We start from the raw sequence: 21,369 nt of genomic DNA on the forward strand, positions 1-21,369 counted from the left end.
CAGCGAGGTTTCTTAGCTCGGAAAACCAGGAGTGCCGGCAAGAGCGACGCCGATGGTTTTCGATCACGTTATTATTTGTTTATCCGCCATGTTGGCGGCGCAGATCTGCATGATAAGCCAGGCTTGAAACCGAAAGACGAGTAGACCGTTCTTTGGCCATCCCCCCCGTATAACCGTAATCAGTTATTATCAGCTATGTTATCAAATTTTTCAATCTCCTTAGATGTGCTAAAAAGTACAGACAAACTGTGAAAGCAGTGACAAAGGGACGACAGAATGACGACGTGGCCGTCATAAACAACTAGGATCTGCACACAATTCAAACATCTTCTCAACACCTAATTTTGCGCAAAGACAAGCGGGGGACAAATGCGAGACTGTTAAACATGTTAACACTGTTAATGGCCCGGAATAGTTGACATCTTAGCTTACTTTAGCTGACAGAGCGACGACTTGGCCGAACATTAACCTCAAGGCCAGATAGCGGGTAGCATGGTAGGAGTCGGCTGTCATTGCAGCAATAAAAGATTATGTATGTTAAGTACAATTGTCAGTATGTAACATGCGTTTTCTACATTTGCTCAGCAGTAAAGCTTAGCTTCAACAAAGTGTTCAGAACAAACGTGGAAGTATGGACTGCGTATCTGGTGTATATGGGTAGCTCTGCTGATTAGTAAGAGCAACAAACTCCGACTTTTCACCCTGATTCCAAATTGGCGCAGGTAAACGGTCCAGTGCCATCCGTAACATGGCGTCCATCTGTCATTGCAGAGATAACTGCCCCCACGCTGTGGATCAAACAATTGGTTTACAAGGAGAATAAGCAGAACAGCTCCACGTCCAGGAAGCAAGGTGAGATTGAGAAAGACGGACAATTTCGAGTAGATGCTGACGCTCCGCAATGTTGCGCACATCCATATTTATGTTCCAGCAGACTGATGGGGTTGCTTCCACAATGGTGTGAGCGATGTGCCTCAGAAAGAAACACGACATGCTTTCATTTTACCAGCGAACCATTTTGTCTGTACAAATGTAACCAACAGGCAACATTTCCCCTAATTTAACTGCTTGCTTTGAGAGAATATTGCAGTGATTACTGCACAGCTGAAAGCCATTGGGAAGGCGGGCGGACAGAAGAGGACCGGGTGGGGGTTAACTCCGACGAGGAGGCTTTGAGGATGAAGGGAATCAGACCACAGAGGAGGAGGAAAAGGTTAGGACTGAATGAGGAGAGGGACCAGGGTTTAAAAATTCACTTGGCTCGGAGCCTGGAGGAGCGAAAGGCACAAAATAGAGCCAGTCTGTTCTCAGCACGTCATCTTTTGTCTACTATAACAAGAAGCAGCAAATTTGTTTCCGCGCTTAAAGTGACTTCGTGGGTTTCGGATGTCGGGTTGTTCTATTTCTGTCAAGGAAAGAGAAGGACCACAAGTAATACAATAAAAATGCAAAGAGGTCTACATGGAATTACGCGACCGAAAAGTGGCTTTCAATGGGTCGCCGGACTTTAACTTGGGGGGGGGAATTGACCGTGCTTTAATTTTGAAGGGTTCGGAATGCCTGCTATTCACACTCCTAAATGTAGGTGGCGACGATGCCTTATAATGTTAGTGGACTCCTACCAGTTCATGCTATGGTTCGTTTTCAAATCACAATTGATGGTGCTTGCCTCCAGGACAGGGAAAAACTCAGCGGTCATGAGGAGAATTCTTGAGAAAGCTCCAAATGCAACTCGGAACCTTTATTTCTTTATTTCTTTATTTTTGTGGTATCGGGAGGCCCTGGCAGCAAAGGATATGTCACCAGTGCTTCATGGAACATTGAAAGATGTAATGCTTTCAAAAACAAACAAACAAACAAACAAATCATGCGGGCAAGTCAAAACAACAAAACAACAACAACATCATGTTTTCAAATGTCTGTCACGAGGGACAGCAGCTGGACAATGACAGGAAAAAGGCAACTCCAAAAAAAACAACAACAAAAAAACCATCATGCAGCATTGGAATAAACTGCTGGAGCGGTTTAAAAGCTATTTTCCGAAGAAACAGATGGGCGATGAGTGGATTCACAACCCCTTTGGAGTCGACACGGAAAGCGTCACGTCGCCCGGCGACGACAAGCGTCGGCCGGTGGAGCTGTCATGTGACCGCACACTCCAAACGTAATTCACTCGGGTAAGCCTCTCCCTGTTCTGGTGCATCCTTCCCTTGGCGCTCCAGCAAGCAAAGACAACTCCTTCCCTTCGGCACTACATATTTAGAAGCGTGTGGCCTCTCAGCTGGAAACCAGAAACAGACTGGACATTGAGCATGACCTCAGAGATGTCAACTATCAAGCCGGACTTTGAGACTCTTATCAGGAGCAAAAAACATTCCCAATTGTCCTGTTAATTCTGCAAAACTAGAACCAGAACCTAGAACCACTAGAAAACTGAACCGTTCAAGGTTCAGTGTTCTTTGGTTTTGACTAATGCAGTACAACACATGTTAATTGAAGTTATTTTTTTACACTTGAATTGCATTTTGTGTACTTGAATGTCACCTTGGTTACTATTTGTAGTTTGTGGATTGAAAACTGCTGCACCTTTATTTGCTGTTTTGTGCAATGTCACTAAAGTTAGATGAAGTTGAGTTTCACTTGTGTCCTCGAGATTCACTTTGTTTTTTAGTTAAAATTCAGCCGCTTAAAGGTAACATATTCCTCTCAAGTGTTTGTTTTATCATTCAATTCGATTTTTTTGTCTATTGGCACACTGTCATATTGGGTAATATGTCTGGTTTCATCAAAATGAGACGTTGAAATCGAGGTCGCGGCTTGTCTATAAGGAGTGACGGCGGGTCCCGAAGCCTGACCGGTTGAGAACCGCCGGTCGAAGTCGCCTGTTTGTTTTGCACACTTCAGCGAGCAGAACCAACCGGCTGTCCGCCAGGAGGACTCGCCGCCAAGCTAGGGGGGAAAGAGGAGACGGCTAAACGCTGGCAGGACTGCGCCGACAAGATCCAGCCCTCGCGTCGTCATTGGAACGAAAGCCGCGATCGCCGTCGGCCAAGCAGCGTGTCCGGCGAGATGAGAGCTGGCGCTCTACACGAGACGCATATCCGCCCCTAAAACAAGCCAATTTCACCAAGGCAAGAAGTTTGCTGTGAAAGTGTCTCGAATTCTTGATCTTTGGGGTCGCCTGCCACAGACATGTTATTATTAAGACACCTGGTAATTGTTTCAAATTGCGAACAAAGGCATAATATGTCTCCTTTAAGGACCGCTCGTTTGAAATCGCAGCTCATCACTTAAACCTCGTCAAAGTGGCCTTGGATTGCTTTTTCTCAACCTCGCTGGCACGAGGCAAACTTTTGACGCCACTTATTTTTGACCTTGGCGAAAACCCGATTTTGCTCGTTTCAACTTTTGGACGTGACTGGAAACACGCTCTGATGAGGAACACAAGGTGTCGTCCGAATGCCAAAAACAACTGAAGCTTTGAACGTGAGACACAATGGGGGGATGGGAATAAGTAAAAAATGAGGAAAACAGCCTCGCTGTTATGACATCTTCAGGGAAACGAAGCAGAAAGTTTGTCTTAATTCTCGTTTAGTTGCACGCTGAGACCACCGCCGCTGCGGTGGGAATAATCAGCTCCATATTTTGTTATGATCACCATATTGCCACCATCTTGAAATGGAAACGCTGTAAACCGTTGCAGCTTCAGTCCTCTCGCCTGTCACGTCCGTGAAGCCAAAACTGGACCAAGAGCCGTGAAACGTTGTTGTGCTCGTCTTCAGAGGGAGAAACGGCCCAAATGGATGCGAGTGTAAATACAGCGTGATGGGGACGAGATACGGCAGAAGCATCTCAAGAGCCCAGGCTGCAAATATGGTCATATATTTTACAGCGGTGTTTGTCAAAGTGTCATTCATGAAGAAAAACACCGTTTACAATTACCCTACATTATTTTGCAAATATTTGTTTTGGCAAGGACTATATTTTTATATTTTACTTTTAAGGGAAGTAGTTGTCTTTTTTTTTTTTTTTTCTTCCCCCCCTCCCCCCCCCCCAAGTTGACAGCTGACTTCACGATAAAATGATGACGGCACACAGAAACAGACAACATTTTTGGTTGTCTGCAGGTGGATAATTTAAGTTCGATCGAGCTATGCGGGCCTACATACAACTATTGAATAATTTTGTCATGTTTGGATGATAATACAATATTTATGTTTTGTTTGCGTTGGTGTGTTTGGCAAAGGCTGCTATGCGCATTTTGATCATGCTTGCGTGATTTAAAAATGTCTTGTAATGGGCTTTGTTTTGATCACTTTCCAGGAGAGAAGCGGGATGTTGATAGTGGCGCGTAGGTTAAAAGCTTTGGCAAATCTTGTTCTACGATGTAAACATTTTATTTGGAGCTCATTTTTAAAGGTTTCGGTGGCATTTGGAAAGGGTGTGTAGCTGAAGGGTCACCAAAGGTTGTTCAAAGACAAAATCTGGCTTTGTACACCGAGCTTGAAGCAATTATTTCTTTTGTGTCACACAGTTTGAGCATTGTACAGTCGGATGATTACACACTTTTTGTTGGTTGTAAACAGTGTGACAGCGGGTGCGTCATCTCTGTGGGAATGTCAACAAAAGCTCTTCTATGACGTAAATTCAAAGATCTAGCCATGCACGTTTTGACCATGTTTGTATGATTAAAAATGACGCCTTAAAATGGGCTTTGTTTGGATTTTTTTTTTTTTTTTTTAAACGGAGCGAAGGGGTGCATCACCTGTCGGGATGTTGAAAGGTGTACGTAAAAGTTCCACGATGTAAAAATCCGGCTTTGTTTTAGCAATTTTTTAAAGGTTTTGCTCATGTTGGCATGATTATTACGTACTTTTTTTTGTAGGGCGTGTTCAGGGCAGAGGGGGTGCGCCATGTCTGTGGTCGCCGCACGACTCATCTACTATTTCTGGAGTACTTTGTGAGCGTGTACTGAGTTTGTTTGTCATGCTTCTAGAGAAAGTTCCCTCTTGCGACCAGGAGCGACAGAGCGCCCTGGACGAGGCTCGGCAGAACCCCCGCGAGGCCGTCTTCATCCCCGACTGCGGGCCCGGCGGCCTGTACAAGGCCGTCCAGTGCCATCAGTCCACCGGCTACTGCTGGTGCGTGCTGATAGACACCGGACGACCCATTCCGGGAACCTCCACCAGGTAATGAATGCATGTTACGCACAAGATGGCGCCAAAGTATCGCTTAAAAAAAAAAAAACAGCAAATAGGTGAGTTTTCCAGCGAATAACACAAGATAGGTTCCCAAAAATCGGAAACTAGGTGAAATTGTGATGTTTATGCAAGTAAATTATAAACATAGTCATAGTAATGAAGTATTTTTACCTTGTCACTTCGCACCACCGCCAGGCATGCGCTCTCCAACAAGCTTTTGCTAGCGTTGTAATTAATACGTTCAATTTATTTGAGCCTATAAAAACACAGGAGCCCAGCAGACCCGGATTTGATCCCCGGGGAGCCCGAGCCAAGTTTTTCACACCCCTGATAGACGGGGGACATCTTCCCTTTTCATCCGACTCTTGCTGTGTTCCTGTCTTGTGTATCTTCACTGAACAGGTACCAGACGCCAGAATGTGACAGCGCCGCACATTCTCGCAGCACCGACGCCGAAGATCTGTTCCAGGGCCGAGACCTGACAGGTTTTTCCTTTGCTTTTTCTTTTCTTTTCTACCGCAGTCAAAGTTAATCTTTGGATGGCGTTACCATGAGCCACGTTTACAGTGAGCCATGGGGAAATGTTATTGTGTTGGGTTGCCATTATCCTTCACGTTCCACCCGTATCCAGAGATTCGTTAGTAAGGCTAACATGTAGCCGTGTCGTATCGGGACAAAAGGCAGTAATTTCCAACCACTGTGCTGTGAGAGATCATCAGATATGTGTGCTGTGGGAAATAATCCCATTTCACTTAATTGGTCTGAGAATTATTATTCTACTACTAATGTATCTTTCTTCATCTATCTATACCAGTGACATTTGTGTTAATGGTGTGCCTTGAGATTTTTCTAATGCAAAACATGTGCCTTGGCGAGACCCAACGCAGTGGTTGCCAAACCTTGTTAGGGCTAGGGGAAAAAAACTGCTAAATCGACTTCAATAATAGGTCGACGTAGAATTTCTTCCTCAAAGCTCCGCCGCGACCAAAAAATAAAAAAATAAAAAAAAATAAAATAAAATACATTTTAAAAAGTTCGGCCCGGAGTCATATTTGTGCCGCCAGAACCAATGTTTCACACTGACATTTATTGCAGACGGACGAAGTCTTGGGTCACTGTTAAACTTTGCTAAAAATGACAGAGGTGCGTCTGTCAGTGATTTTTTTAAGACCCTATTAAATGTGTAATGTACATATAACATGATGTATGAGTCAGCTGAATGGTAGTTAGTGTTCTTTTTCTTTTTTTTCTTTTATTTTACCCAAAATGGTAATTGCTAGCATGCTAATGCTAGTCGCGAATGCTTACCGTTTAGCAAAGGCGGATTTTGTCGTCTCAAATTCTGTACAGAGTTTATACCATACACTCAGTACCAATGTGCAGTTTAAGGATAGAAGTCCAGCCCTCATAAATGAGAATAAAATGCATGTTAGTGAGAGGGGGGGGAAAAAGGGGTGGGGGCAAAGATTACTGAAGTACTCTATGGGATAATAAAGATTCCATCGTGACAGCCCAAAACCTTTTACGCCAAGTGCTGCCTTAAAAAAAAAAAAAAAAAAAACTCTCCAAGTACCACCATCATAACCAGCATTAAAATATTGGAGCATAGTAAGCCCATGTGTTCATCAAAAATGAGACCGAGGCTTTATTAAAAAAGTAGATTTCCTATTGTAAGCCACTGTAACATGATGCACGGTTTAAACATTGACACTGCACATAAGTGTAGGAAAATATTCAAATGATTCAATTAAAATTAATTGCACATAATTGACCCCCCCTCCAAGAAGGTTTATACTGTACTGTAATTGCCTGTATGGGCAACATCTTGTTTCTTCGTTATGCCGTTAATCTGTCTCCCAAACCTCAGTCTAACGAGTCAAATTAGACATGGAATGTAATATTGTTGTTTGTTTTATTTTCTCCAGGCTGCCCCGAGGGGAAAAAAGGGGAATTCATTATGAGTCTTTTAGACGCCCTGACCACAGACATGGTTCAAGCCATGAACTCACCAGCCCCTTCTAGTGGTGGGAGGTAGGTATTGACAACCTCAAATGCCGCATAATCTGGCACATCAGTCAGTACCAGCAAATGTTGTGTATGACTATTAAAAATGATGTACATATGGTATATTAGAGGTGTTTAAAATGATGTAAATATGATACAATTCAGGTGTAGATACATTAAATATGATGCATACAGTAATAGGCAGACACATTTAATGTGACGTAGTTATGTTATTTTAGAGGGATAATAAACGTGATATCTACATACATACAAATATGGTACCTTACAGAGACTTACAATAGATATTTCGTGGCTAATGTCTCCCCTTGATCACGCTCCATTGTTTTGCAACGCAATCCCATCTTCCGATCTGCTTAATTTAAATTATGGGATTTTTTTTTCAAGTGTTTCAGGAAGCGCTCGTGGTTCTCATTTCACACTGTCACCCATATTAGCAGAACCGATACAATTCAGATGGGTATCAAAGGATTCAAGTTCTACGTACCCTCAAACGTTTGTTGCAGAAATAAAACAAACGTTATTGCTTTGATTCATTTTATATTGACCGCCACCAGGTTCGTGGAGCCGGACCCCAGCCACACGCTGGAGGAGCGGGTGGTGCACTGGTACTTTGCCCAGCTGGACGCCAACGGCAGCCAGGACGTCGGCAAGAAGGAGCTGAAGCCCTTCAAGAGGTACCTGAAGAAGAAGGCCAAGCCCAAGAAGTGCGCTCGCAAGTTCACCGACTACTGCGACCTGAACAAGGACAAGGCCATCTCGCTGCACGAGCTCAAGGGCTGCCTTGGAGTTGCCAAGGATGGTAAGAAATAGGCTGGACAAGAACTGAAAAAACAAAAACAAATTTGAGCTGTATGATAATCAACCAGTCAGGGCTCATACACTGTACTTAAAGTACGAGTACAGATTCTTGTGTAAAAAGAGTCTGGTAAAAGAAGTACAGATTCAACTCGTTTACTCTTGTACATTTACTTCAATACAAAAGTAAAAATTAATGTTTACTCACTCTGTACTTGAGTAGACGTTAGTAAGAAACACTGTGGTAAAAGCACAAATTCAACTGATTCTCTATTTAATTGCACTCTTCTTTTTAGGAAATGAACTCAGTGCAACAGTACCAGTAGTAATACTTATAACACAGTGGAGCTCTTTTTAGTAACGTGAAACACGTTAATCTTCGATCAATGAAGTTTGGCAGCTCGTTCTATGATGTTAAATTGTTGAACATCTTAAATGTGAATTTAATAAAGGTCATATTTGCATACACGTTTTAACAAAAGGGACATTTTTTATTTTTTTTTTCTAAGAGGAAGCCCTTATTTCCCCATGCTCTGTAAAGAAAAAACAAAAGTGTATTTCTATGATTTCTGTGAAAGTTGATGCTTACCCAGCCTTACTCGGAACAGATTATTTCCATTATTGGATTTGAGGGATTCCGCTATGAGCGTCTCAAGCTGCTCACCATCTCATAAAGTTTTAATAGGTTCTTCATTGCTGCGCTTTGTGACAAAGGTATAAAAAAGGCTATGCAAAAATGGTTCCGTCTTGTAAACATTAACCTGGAGGGGGATTTGACTCATCAGGTCATCGCCGGAGGCACTCAAATTTCCAAAGTAGCTGAAAAAAAAGCGTTGCGTAAGGTAACATGCGTGTTGCCAGAATACACTAAATATTCATCTAGAGTACACACTAAAAAGCTCACTAAAGTCTTCATAGTCTAAAAGTTCGAGAGTGTTTTTTTTTTTTTATTTATTTTTTTTTATTTAAGAAAAAAATATCATGTTAAATTATTAGTCATGTTTTTTACTTATTGATGTGTTACTTTTGCAGGTGGTTCAACAGCAAGTAGCATCTACGGGACAAGGCAAGGGACAAATGTGTTCAGTAAGAGTGACTAATACTACTAGTTTTACTAATATGTGTCTGCTTATAGTTCGTTATTAGTTAATAGTTTGTGTTTTAACCCAGTTAATATGCACATTAATCACACTAGTCATTTATTCATTGCTTAGGTATTGTTTTTTTTGTTTAGTTTTTTTTTTTTTTGCTCCCAAAATTGTCTCGTAGTGCCTGTTGGAGGGTTTTGAAAATTCAGCCCCTCAAGCCAGTTTCCTTCAGGAACAAACAATTTGATAGGCTTGTCTACATGAGTAGATCAACCAAAAAGTTGCAGGAAGCCACGCATGAAAGACTCAAGAAGTCTGACCTTTCTGTTGGAACAGGCCTTTTTGGCTCACTTAGCACCCTGTAAGCATTGTTTTAAAAATTCAGCCCCCAGAGCCAGCTGCCCTTAGGACTGGGAAATTTGGTAGGCATGTCAATCGTAAGAATAAAAGTCAAAAGAAACCATGCCTGAAAAGACTCAGGGAGTCTGTTATTTTGGTTTGAAGTGGCCATTTTGGCCCATTTTGGCCGTTTCCAGGGGTTCTTCAAAGAGGGACTTTTGTCTGATTGCTACCAAATTGTCTTTTCTTTCAGAATTTTCTGTCACTCTGTGATAGAGGCCCAGGTATCTTTTTTTTTGTCTGTCATTGACACGCCAGTGGAAACGCTTTGAAAAAGCGTCATTTTCCGTGCCGCCACCTCTGACATGATGCCGCCGTTGTGAAATTTCATCCTTTAAGTTTTGGGGCCATCTTCAAACCTCCTCGCCGATCTCGTTTTGATGCATCGAACGTCCTTTTATAGGACCATCGTGGTTTATGCAGATTGCAGAATGTGGCCACGAGACATTTAATTAGAATCAATTCTATTTTACTGACATGCAGGGTGGTGAGAAGAAAATTGGCCGGTGCGCATGTGTCATGAATCCGACGGTGATTTTGCGTATACATTGAACTTGTAGAGTAAGAACATTTCTACACATTTATAAGTTAACGAGGCCCGTTGTGTTCAAACATACCTCAATAATTCTCGACGGCCCACGTTTTTTAAGTCACCATGCGTTTGCGCTCCATGTCGCAATGTTGAGTCGCTGTTTTATTGAACGGGCTTATTAAGAGCATGTGGCGACCAAACACGACATAGAGTAAAGAAATAAAAACCAGGCAAAGTCTTGAAGTGCTGAAGTTGTGTTTTTTTTTTTTTCATTTGGATGAGAGCTCCCAGTGCGGCCATTTTCTCCGCAGAAACCTCCCGCCAAGTCAAGCAGCAGACGTGCTGTTAATATGGTTCCCTTGGTCCCTCAAATGAACATGACCACATTTTACTCAGTTGGAAGATTTGGCTTCACAAGGTCCTTTCACAACAGACCGTTTGCTAACCCACTGATTCCCAACCATTGTTCTGTTCGTGTGTGGTGCAAGATCATCAAGTTTACCATGCTAAATTCCACTTACCGTAATTTGTCATGTATAATGCGCACCCATGTATAATACACCCCCCCAAAGCTGACCTCAAAGTTCTGGAAAACCCTTCTACTTATGTATAATGCATTTTTACAATGCATGATTTCGCTTCTACCCATATGATCAAAACATGAAGTATTATCTGTATTTTGTTAGTTTTTTTTCCCCCCCCAAAGAATTATTCTGAAGTTAAGCACTTTATTTAACCATTTATTTTTTATTTACTTGTTCCTATTTTGAAATTCACAGCCCTACTTTTATTTAGTAAATGAGAAAACACACAGTTGTGCTCATGTTTGATTACCGAGGCAGCATTTGTATGATGTGTACAATTCTTTAAGGAAAACATGAGGGGTCAGGCGAAAACACATTTAATTTTATTTTAATGGGATTCAAATTAAACTGTCAAGCATTTCAAAAAGCATTATCATTAAATAAAACATAACCATAAAGAAATTAATGATGGTTGTTGCTCAGTCATATTTAAAAAAAACAATATTTCACAAATTCCGCGAGAGTATGAAAACCTATGAGCACAACTGTACTACATATATGCAGTCATGTATGTACCCCTGTCATATTGGAATGAAAGTGTAGGCTACACCTTTTTCATAACCTGTAGGTGGCGGTGGTATATTGGAATGAAAGTGTACAGCTTTTTCATAACCTCCAGATGGCGGCATACATTTATAAAATGTGAAAGTTTTTTCCATTTCCCCCTATACCTGTGTATAATGCGCACTATTGACTTTTGACAATTTTTGGGGGAAAAAAGAATGTGCATTATACACGATAAATTATGGTAATTGGTCCAAAAAATATCATTGTATAGTGTATCTTTGTTCATGTATCTATGCCAGCGGCATATATTGACAAGCAGAACAATTAAATTCTCTTCCACTATGTGGAGGTACAACGTGTATTCACCAGTTGCCATTCATACAATTCATCATTCTCTCAGTATACATACAGCGAACAACCCTTTATCGTGAGGGATACTTTCCAGACCAGGTAAAAATTTGCGAGTCTAGAGAGACCATATTGAGAAAAAAATAAATAAAACATGTTCAGCCCACCCACACACTGTAAACACATTTAAATGGACTAAAACATACTTTTTTAAAAGTATTCCTAAGCACCTGCTGTCACTCCCTTGCTGTCAAGAAATGTCACAGTATAGTATAACGTCACTTCGAGGAAACGTAAAGACAACTCTCGCTTGCACAGCTCTCCAAACAAGATTCAAAGTGTGCTTGTTTCAAGCAGTTTGTCACTCCCAGTTATTTTTTGGTGTAAAAATGACAGAACAAAAGAGAATTGCACGTATGTTTCACACCAAAATCTTCAAACAAACCATATAATAGCAAAAGCCCGCTCGCTTAATGCTAACATCGTGCGAATGGAAATTAGCCCGTACCGTGTCACAGTAATTCTAAACCTTCAAACAACTGCCACTTTAACACACATGGAGCAGCAACACATACAACAAAGCAGATGAGATAATAGAGCACATTCACAGGCATATTTTCTCTCTGCTCTGTGCGAACGACGGCGATTGCTGGACTCAGCAGGACTACTTTGGGAACCTTCTTTGCCTCTTTGATTCATTCCAATTTGCGACAACTCTAAATCTGGACTTGCGGAAGTATTCAAAAAGTATTTTTTTAGCCAACACAGAATTGTTCGTATGGCTGTAATGTTCTTAAGGTGAATGTTTGTAAATAGTAGTATTAGAAAATTGCGATATAGCGGGGGCGCAAAGGATGACTCTCCTTAGCCTGATAGCGGGAGAACACTGTACATACAGTATGTTTTCAAAGGCTAATTTGAAAAATATTTTTCTTTCTCAAATATAATCTAAACGTTAAGTTTGCTGTCTAACTAAGGGGTGTGGGTCACGAAAAAATATTTGTGCATGTATTATATAATAATTTTGTCTATAAAGCCTTTGGGTTATTTACGCACGCTTCTGGTAAAACCGGTCCATTGACTTTTTTGCACATTTTGTCCTCGACAACAGCATGACATATTTGTTTTTGCCAAATTTGTCGAAGTTCAACTGATTAGATAAGAGATATAAGATAATGATTTAAATATAAGATAATTTGTTTGACAAAACTCTATAGTTCGGCTGGGTAATATGGCCTTAAAATCAATTTGCAGATTTCCCCCCCCAGAAAAACAATCTGATTTCTGATTTGAACAATTTTGTTCCCTTATAGAAAAAGCAAATGACTGACGTTATTCAGAGCAGAAAGTTTTGCGCTTGGGTATTGAACAGTTTTTTTTCTTCCTAACATTAGTCACATCAACTTCCATAGCAATAATAGAAAAACCAAATATCTTTACAAAAAAAGGGCTTCTTGGGAAAAAAGGCCTCGTTCGTCAAAACATATGTAAATAATCCAGAATTAATAACCATTTGAAATGTTCAACAGTTTAACATTGTAAAATGAGCCGTCAAAGTGGCTGAGCTGGTCTGTGTACTGTACAGATATGTCTGTTGCCAGCTTTTCTCACGTGGAGTTGTACAAGTGAGGCAAGGCGACCTCAGTATTTGTGGCTTGAAAGTGCCTAACTAGGGTCAAAAGTTTCCAGCATCTCACTTTTGTAACACATAAATGGCCACCCTGTCTTTGAAACGTAAAAAAGGGAAATCAAATGCATCCTACTCATCAGAGATGCCGATTATTAAATGTATTCATGTGTTCCGATCCCTACAGATGTGCTTTGCTAGTCGAAATTGGCTTGCTCTGACCAACCAATCAGAGGATGGAAAATGCTGACGTCGTGACGCTAGCTGGCCCTCTGAGGCGAAATTAAGATCTGATTGGTTCAAGAAGCAGTCCCATTGTTAATATAGGTTGAGTTACATCTGCCAGTATGACTGATTCTGAAGGCCCTGAGCTGATTACACTGACATGGCAACACAGAGACTGCAATCTGAATGGACAAAACAAAAATGTAACATTCATATACATGCTGGGAATGACCGCACAACCACTGGATGTCATGAACCCCAAATTCCAATGTACACAGTAAACGCAGTGAAATTGGATAAGGATCAATTCAAAATACATGTAAATATCAAATAAATATATTATTTATGGTCAATAGTCAAATAAAACTGCATACAGGCGCTAAATGGGAACTTGGGTACTTAACCTGCAGCGTATGTAAATCCAAGCCAACGCTCCGGGTTGTTAGTCATGTGAGTCACGTCGGCTCTTATGCATTTTGGCTAACAAAACTGTACTTAACGTATCGAATGTCTAAAACGAGCGGTCGTTGTAAATAGTTGGCTGTAATTTTTCATTTCCAAGTGTACTCCGATGTGCCACACGCGTGAGATTTATGGCCCCGCCGAGAGACGTGGAACGCTAAATCCGGGAGCTACAAAGAATGCACCTGCATTAAAAACGTCACAAAGCGCGCCTACAAACACAATTTTCCACATACTGACGTGCACAGTTCCATACCTTGTAACGCCACACACACACACACACACTCATGCAGCTGAACTATAATGTTGCCATCTGTAAGCAATCAAAGATCATCTCCTTTTCTCCCAGGCCTCCATATGTCAATTTATATTTATATCTATAAAAAAAAGCCTAGTTCCAGCCATCTTTAATGAGGTAAAGCACTGTGAAGGCCCTCTTGAAATTGCTTTGTCGTAACTATTTTTAGGTCAAATAAGTCCACATACTCAAAAACTCACAAAATGTTGCATGTTGAAAATATACAGTACATTTGGTAGTGGTGTCATGGGTAAACCCACACACACACACAAAAAAGCCCAAGGAAGCCATGCCTGAAAAGGCACAAATAGTCTGCCGTTTTAGGGTCTGACTTGCCTAGTACATGATTTTGTTGTGTGAAAATTCAGCCCCCAAAGCCAGTATCCCTTAGGCATGCCACAACGTCTCAACAGCCCATGTCTGAAAAGACACAGAAAGCCAGCCATTGTGGTGTTAAGCAGCCATTTTAGGGTCAGACTCGCCATAAAACATGAACATTTTTGGAAAGTTCGCCCGAAGCCTGTGTACCGTAGGTGCCTGAAAATTAGTCAGCGAGTCTCTCATGAGTAAACCCACAATAAAGTCTTAAGAAGACATGTTCGAAAAGACACAGGGTGTCAGCCATTGTGATTTGATGCAGTCATTTTAGAGTCTGACTCACCTGAAACATGACATTTTTGGAAAATTAAGCCGCTAAACCCAGTATCCCTTAGTCGTCTGAAATTTGGTAGGCATGTCTGTCATGTGTAGAACCACATCAGTTTCAAAATCCCACGCCCGGAAAGAAACAAGACGGACTTTTCCATCGTCCGGTTGCTACCAAACCTGAACCAGACAGACAGGGTGACACTAAATTGCTGGACATTTTGGTTTTCGTCATTGAGTGTGGGCAGAGCATGCCGGTGAAGTTTGATGACTCACCGTAACGCAAGAAGCTCAAATTCCTCCATAGGTCAGAGTCAGTTTCACTTAGCATCATAAAATTTGGTGGGAATGTCCGTCATGAGTACACCCACAAAAAAGTGTCTGTCATGAGTAGACCCACAATAAACAAAAGTCAAGAAGCCTGCTTCTGAAAGGGTCTCATTTGGGCCATTTCGCTAGTAAGGAGGCTATCAAAGTACCAGCCCTGGAATTTCCCCCAAAATCCCTGCTTCAAACCAAAATGGCAGACTTCCGGTTCAACTTCAGATCTTGGTCCTCGAGGCTTTCTTGCATCCCGTGATGATAGACATGTTCACCCGATTACATCTTGATCGGTGAAAGTGGTTTTGGGGGCTAATACCTTCGTTCTCACTTTCCAAGCGGTGTTACTGAGTGAGGGCTATGTCTTCTGTGGGATACATGCAAAAATAGTTGTGTTTTCGGGCATGTTGAGGCCCCCCAAAAAGGCAATTGATTTGGCGATTAACACCTAAATGCATGTCCTATACGATAGAATCAGCAGCACATTCATACTTTGCTGTGTCTTTCTGCCCTGTGATTGCAGTAGGTCGTCTGGTATGAGAGGAGAACGTTCCAGGAGCCGAGACGAGAGCAGAGGTCACAGAAAGAAGGCATCAACACGCTCGCTTGACGGTGAAAAAAAAGAGTGACGGATCGGAGAGAAAATAACTTCCTGACTTATTCCATGCACACACACACACACACACACACACACACACAAACAGAAGAAAACGAAGCAGCGCCAAAATATTTGCACTTTCTCCTCCCTGTGTTTGACGTTATGTTTGTATTTTGGATTGTTTGTGGTTTTTAAGTGACTGAAAATGTGTTTCTGTAAGAGTAAGAATATATATGTAAAGTCGTCATATTACAAGTGGATTATGTGCACGAAGTTAGCAGTTAGCGGGCTAAAATGCACATTGCTCTCAACTAGGGATGGGCATAATACATCGTTGAATTGATCATTAACCATTCCGTGGATTGTGTGGGATCGCGTCTTGAAGCAGCGCAGGTACAACAGAGCGTGCTACTAGTTTGTGGTCTTAAAGAAGACCTACACAACGTCAACTGTGGGCATTGAAACAGGAGTGTAGAACATTCGGAGGATTCTCCCAAGCCATTAAAAAACGATTCATTGTTTGTTCATGATTACTGTACGTCGATTGCGTGGAATCGCGTCTCAAAGCGACTTGAGGCAAAATGGAGTGCGCTACAAGATTGTTGTCGAAAGAAGGACAACAGGGCGTCATCGATGGGTTTCAAAACAGGAGTTCAGAACATTCATAGCAATTTTCCCATCCCAATACAAAACGATGAATCATTAATAATTACACCGATTATGTGGAATTGTGTCTTGAAGCTAATACGTGACTAGTTTGCTGTCTAAAGAAGTCAAGCATCAGCTATGGACATTGAAAGAGGAATAAGAACGTTTAGAGAGAGAGATTCTTTCAGCAAGTTAAAAATAAAGTCAAAAACAATTAATTGATCGTTAAGAATGCCATCGATTGCGTGAGATTGAGTGCACAAGACGCAGTTGGCCGTCTAAAGAAGATGAACGGAACATCAGCGATGGGCATCAAAACAGGAGTTCAGAATGCTCACAGAAGGATTTTTCCGTGCAATAATATGAAAAAAAACGACCCAGACTCGTTTCTTGTTTACAATTACATCTATTATGCGGAATTCTATCTTGAAGCAATTGTGGCTAAATCTAGTACGCTACTAGTTTGCTTTGTCTTAAGACCAGCATGAAAACATAGGCTATGGGAATCGAAGTGTTCAGAAAATTTTCCGAGTTTCTCCCATCCTCTTAAAAAAAAAAAAAAGGTATCGTTCGGAATTCGTCGATTGCGTGGGCACACGTCTTAATGAAATAGAGTGCACTGTGAATTTGCTGAATAAAGAAGGATAACATGATGTCATCTATGGGCGTCAAAACAGGAGTTCAGAACACTCCCGAAGAGATTCCCCTATCCCTTACAGATTAAAACAATAAATTGATAAGTAGTCAGTGATTGTGGGAAATTGACAAACTGGAGCTGCCCTACGAGTTTTTTTTTTTTTTTGTCTAAGGAAGACATCAGTCAGGGGCATTGAAACGGGTTCAGAACATTCGGAGGGTTCCTTCTAGCCCATAAAAAAAAAATTATATATCTTTATAAAAACTAACAATGAATTAATCTTTGAGTTCTGTGGCTTTTCTGAAATCTTGATGAAATGGAGCGCACTACAAGTTTGCTGTTTAAAGGACAACAACGTCAGCTACCGACATCGAAACAGGAGTTCAGACCATTCCGACTCTTAATTTTCTCCATAGTTGATCAAAGAAATGCCGCGGATTGCCCATCCCTACTAGCAACGGCGAAGGAATGTTTGTTGTACATATGAACATGCGCAACTAATTAGAATGAAACTGTGACTCCCGACTTTGAATTCATCAGCACATAATTTTAGCTGTATGGATCCCCTTGCACTGTAAATAGGGTTGCAAAGGGGTGGAAAATTTCCGGTAAATTTCCGGAAGCTTTCCGGTGAATTTTATTTTGGAAATATTCCAATTCAGACACTTTCCATGGGAGTTACTGGGAATTGATGGGAAGTAACTGGGAATTAAGGCGACTTTCATGGAAACCTTTCACGTTCAAGCATGAATATAAACATTTTGTTTTGTCATAAATAGACATCCATGAAAAAGAGAGAGCTCTCCTGTCTCACACGTGAGGGCATTACAGCACAGCGGTCGGTGCCTTGAGATACGAGTGGCCAGACTTTTTTGCTTTGACTTGCAAGGGCAAATTTAAGAATATATATATAGAAAATATATATTGAACAATGAATTTAAAAAAAGAGGCTGAAAGCGGTTTACCTCCCAGTTGAAGTTTACTGTCACATTAAACACAAAACAAAGGGAATTACACGTGTATTCAAACCAGCGTAGCTTTGCCTTATGAAAAAGTCTGCTCAAGTCAATGCTAACAAACAATGCAAACACCACTGAAATGCTAACGGTTAGCATCGACAGTTGCAATTTTGGAAGCTAGACTATTTGCAAACAAACAGTTGAGACACATTTAGACAGATGATATAACAATCCTCACCGGCATATATTCTTTATCCTCTGCAAAAAAAAAGACTAATATTACAGCATTTTACAAAATCTGAAGTAGTGGTTTCTTCTTTCTTTGTGCCTGCATGACTTTATACTGCCTCGCAGTGTCCAAGGCGGGCACACCAGAAGGAGCAGCACCATGAATTGGATTGCAGCATTAAGTCATGATGCACAAACTGTTTAATTCTTTACATTCTTTTTAATTATGTCATTACTCTGTTTTTATATAGTAAAATACTGTAGAGAGCATTTTTTTTTTTTTTTAGGGGGGTTGGAACGGATTTATGGCATTTCCAGTGAGTTTCCAGATGATTTGAGATAAGAGTCTTGTCACGGAACGAATTAAACGTGTATCTGAAGGCACCGCTTTACCTTAATTTTTCATTTTTTCTCCCACTTCCTTCGAGCAGTGGCGTATGTGGAGCTTGCTCGTACCTAAAATTTTGGCTCGTAACACATAAAGTAGCGGAAAAAAAATCTATCAAAGCTTGGATCACGAAAAGTCATGAAAGTCACCGTACTTGTATTAAATGTGTTTGCTTTTTATTATTTTTTTGGGTCAGAATTATGCTCAAATATGTTTCCCCCAAATAGATTTAACTTCCCAAAGAGCCAAGCCTCAATTCTGTAAATTCCTGGTTTATTCCTGTTTATTCCCATAAATCCCTGTTAATTCCCATGGAACGTTTGAGAACTCCCCGAATTTTGCAACCCTAACTGTAAACAACTTTTCTAGAAACATTAGCGGTTTTTGGCAGTGTGATATCTGGCTTGCATTGCGGCGGGACGAGTTAGCGCCGAGTAAGGATTCACTTCACTTGTCATGAAGTGCCGACGTGATGCTGGCCTGATGTTTTTAGAGCTAAAGCTGGGCATAAACTGTGTCATTTACCTAACTCACACAACTAAGTTAATTGAGTTAATAATGGGACAAAATGGGTGGGAGAAAAAATATCCCTATTGCGATGTTAGGGTTGGGCCATTTGGCCTTAGTATAACATCTTTTTTTCCACAAAAGAAATATGATTGAAATCTTTTATTTTTTTTCCACCCAAAAAATGTGATGAATTTAATCAATTCTATCGTGCTTTTGTGAGATTTGAATTTAAAATGGTGAATTTTCCACACTGAAATCATTGTCAAAAAGAGTCCGTGTTGAAAATATGACGCTAAAAAAGTCCACGTTAGAAATTAAAATTCAAGCTCAGATGGCACAGATTTACTTCCATACATCCATACGTGCGTGTACGTGCACATGAAGCGAAGACTCTCCGTAACAACCCGGGCTTAGTTTAGCTCCTCCCCAACATACTGTACAAAACTCATATCTCAGTCGAGATGTATCATTTCAATATGCATCCTTGGACCAACTGTACTACTTTCCTATTTAGATGGTGCTTTGTCGCCATCATGTCAAATCTTAGGGTGCTTTGGAAAGTACAAACAATGCGAATAGGTGAGTTTTTCAGCAAATAAATAATCATAAAATAGCAATACACACGTCACAAGTTAATCGCCAGCTGCAGTTAAAACGTTATTAAACGTTAAAAGCCTTTGACAAAAAAAATCGGAACATTACATTGGGTTCAAAATATCACAACATTGATGTATCGCATCGTTTATCTTTCAATATGTTGTCAAACGGCCAATGAAAGCAAGTTTCACTACGTTTTTATTATGTGTTATAAAATATTAAATGTCCAACATGCACCGATTTGCATGAGAAAAATTAAACACAAACGGCAAAAAACAAGTGGAGATTAGATTAATTCGCTCAGTCTATGCCCAATTTAGCTTTGGATGAAACGGAAGGTGACTGGACTCGCTTTTTCGCGATCATCAGGCATAGGCAAGCAGCGGCTGAAGTTTAGTCCGTGCTACTCGTCCCTAAAGTGCAACCCAACGTTTGCCAGCATTTTGTCTGCACACAATGCTTGGAGATCAATGTTTGTTTGTTTTTCTAATAACTTTTTTTGTAAATTCAAATTCAACCTCAAATAATAAAGACTATTAAAAAAGCCATTCTGCGAGTGTTTAGTTAAAACCAGCACGAATGTTTCAACTGTACCTTGTCTCCCCCCCCCCCCGTAAATCCACTCAACAACTGTCGAGAAGATTTAGCATTGCCAGCAAATAATAACGGTGACTAAACACGAGCAGTAAATGGAATACTATGTTTACATGCCTCAGTCCATTAATAATGGCCGCCCTACTCTGGTTAATCCTGCTTTTTGTACACAACGTTTGACGTTTTACAAACAGCAAGCCATAAAATAAATATTTGAATCTCCGGAGAAATATCAAAAGTCAACAGGTTGATTGTTTTCCTTCGGGTTTCTTTGTGATACGTTGTGTTCCAAATTGAGACTATCCCCAATAGAATTGTGTACAGTTGTTTTTGGAATAGCAGTTATAATTAAAACTCAAGCACAGGACTTGAATTTTTTTTGTTTTTTCTGAAGCCAAATAAACCCCCATTTGGAGGGTTTTCTCTCAGATTTTGCAGTCATCACGGTTATCATGTATGTATGATTACATATGAAATTGAGTCTGGAGCACCCTGCTGAGGAGAAAAAAAAAAAAAAAAAAAAAAACTCCAGACACCAGTTTCCTGTAGCAACATGAAATTTGGTGGGCGTGTCTATTATTAGCAGACTCACAAAAAAAAAGTCTCAAGAAACCTTGCCCGGAAATACTCGAGACGTTCTGCCATTTTGGTTATCAGTGGGCATTTGGGACATTTACGTGGTCCTTTAAAGACAAACGTGTCCTAGAGATGTTGTCCAATAGCTACCAAATTTGAAAAGCATATACTGTAGAAGACAGACGGACGGGTGGAAAGAGGGGCGGAGCACGGCGGAGAAGTCCAATACTACAATAGAACTCTTAACTGATTTTTTTCCGATTGTTACCAAATTTTAACCCTCTCTAGGAGACAGACAAACAATGCTATACCACACACACACACACACACACACACAAATTGAGTTCTGCTGTCATGAGCTATTATTTACTTGTTCAACCACTGCATACTCTTCAGAAGTGATTCACATCTGTGTTGCATAAACAAACTTCTGGAACCTGTGAACTAATCTCCCAGCCCCAGGACGTTAGACCACATGCCACAATTTTGTCCCAAAAAAGCGTCACTAAATGTTAAGAATGCATAAAGTTTTAGGTGATTACTCTTCTCAAATCTGAGTCTAATTTGAACGGGACAG

The 21,369-nt window shown here is 40.8% G+C and overlaps 1 protein-coding gene across 6 annotated transcripts in view; it reads left to right on the plus strand.

Annotated features, from left to right (window-relative positions):
- smoc1 (SPARC related modular calcium binding 1) overlaps positions 1 to 20,762 on the plus strand; it is a 38,236-nt gene extending 17,474 nt beyond the window's left edge. For 4 of the 6 annotated variants that reach the window (XM_061695505.1, XM_061695507.1, XM_061695508.1 and 1 more), the window contains 7 exons: positions 772 to 852; positions 4,997 to 5,189; positions 5,604 to 5,686; positions 7,127 to 7,232; positions 7,781 to 8,025; positions 9,054 to 9,087; positions 15,581 to 20,762. In XM_061695505.1, the coding sequence (XP_061551489.1) occupies positions 772 to 852; positions 4,997 to 5,189; positions 5,604 to 5,686; positions 7,127 to 7,232; positions 7,781 to 8,025; positions 9,054 to 9,087; positions 15,581 to 15,686 (848 nt within the window). In that variant the 3' untranslated portion in view covers positions 15,687 to 20,762. Of the gene's footprint in view, positions 1 to 771; positions 853 to 4,996; positions 5,190 to 5,603; positions 5,687 to 7,126; positions 7,233 to 7,780; positions 8,026 to 9,053; positions 9,108 to 15,580 lie in introns of all 6 variants that reach the window. The other 2 variants (XM_061695509.1, XM_061695511.1) reach the window with 2 other exon arrangements.
- Positions 20,763 to 21,369: the final 607 nt, after the last annotated feature.

Source organism: Phycodurus eques, chromosome 14, assembly GCF_024500275.1.
Source record: "Phycodurus eques isolate BA_2022a chromosome 14, UOR_Pequ_1.1, whole genome shotgun sequence".
NCBI lineage: Eukaryota > Metazoa > Chordata > Actinopteri > Syngnathiformes > Syngnathidae > Phycodurus > Phycodurus eques.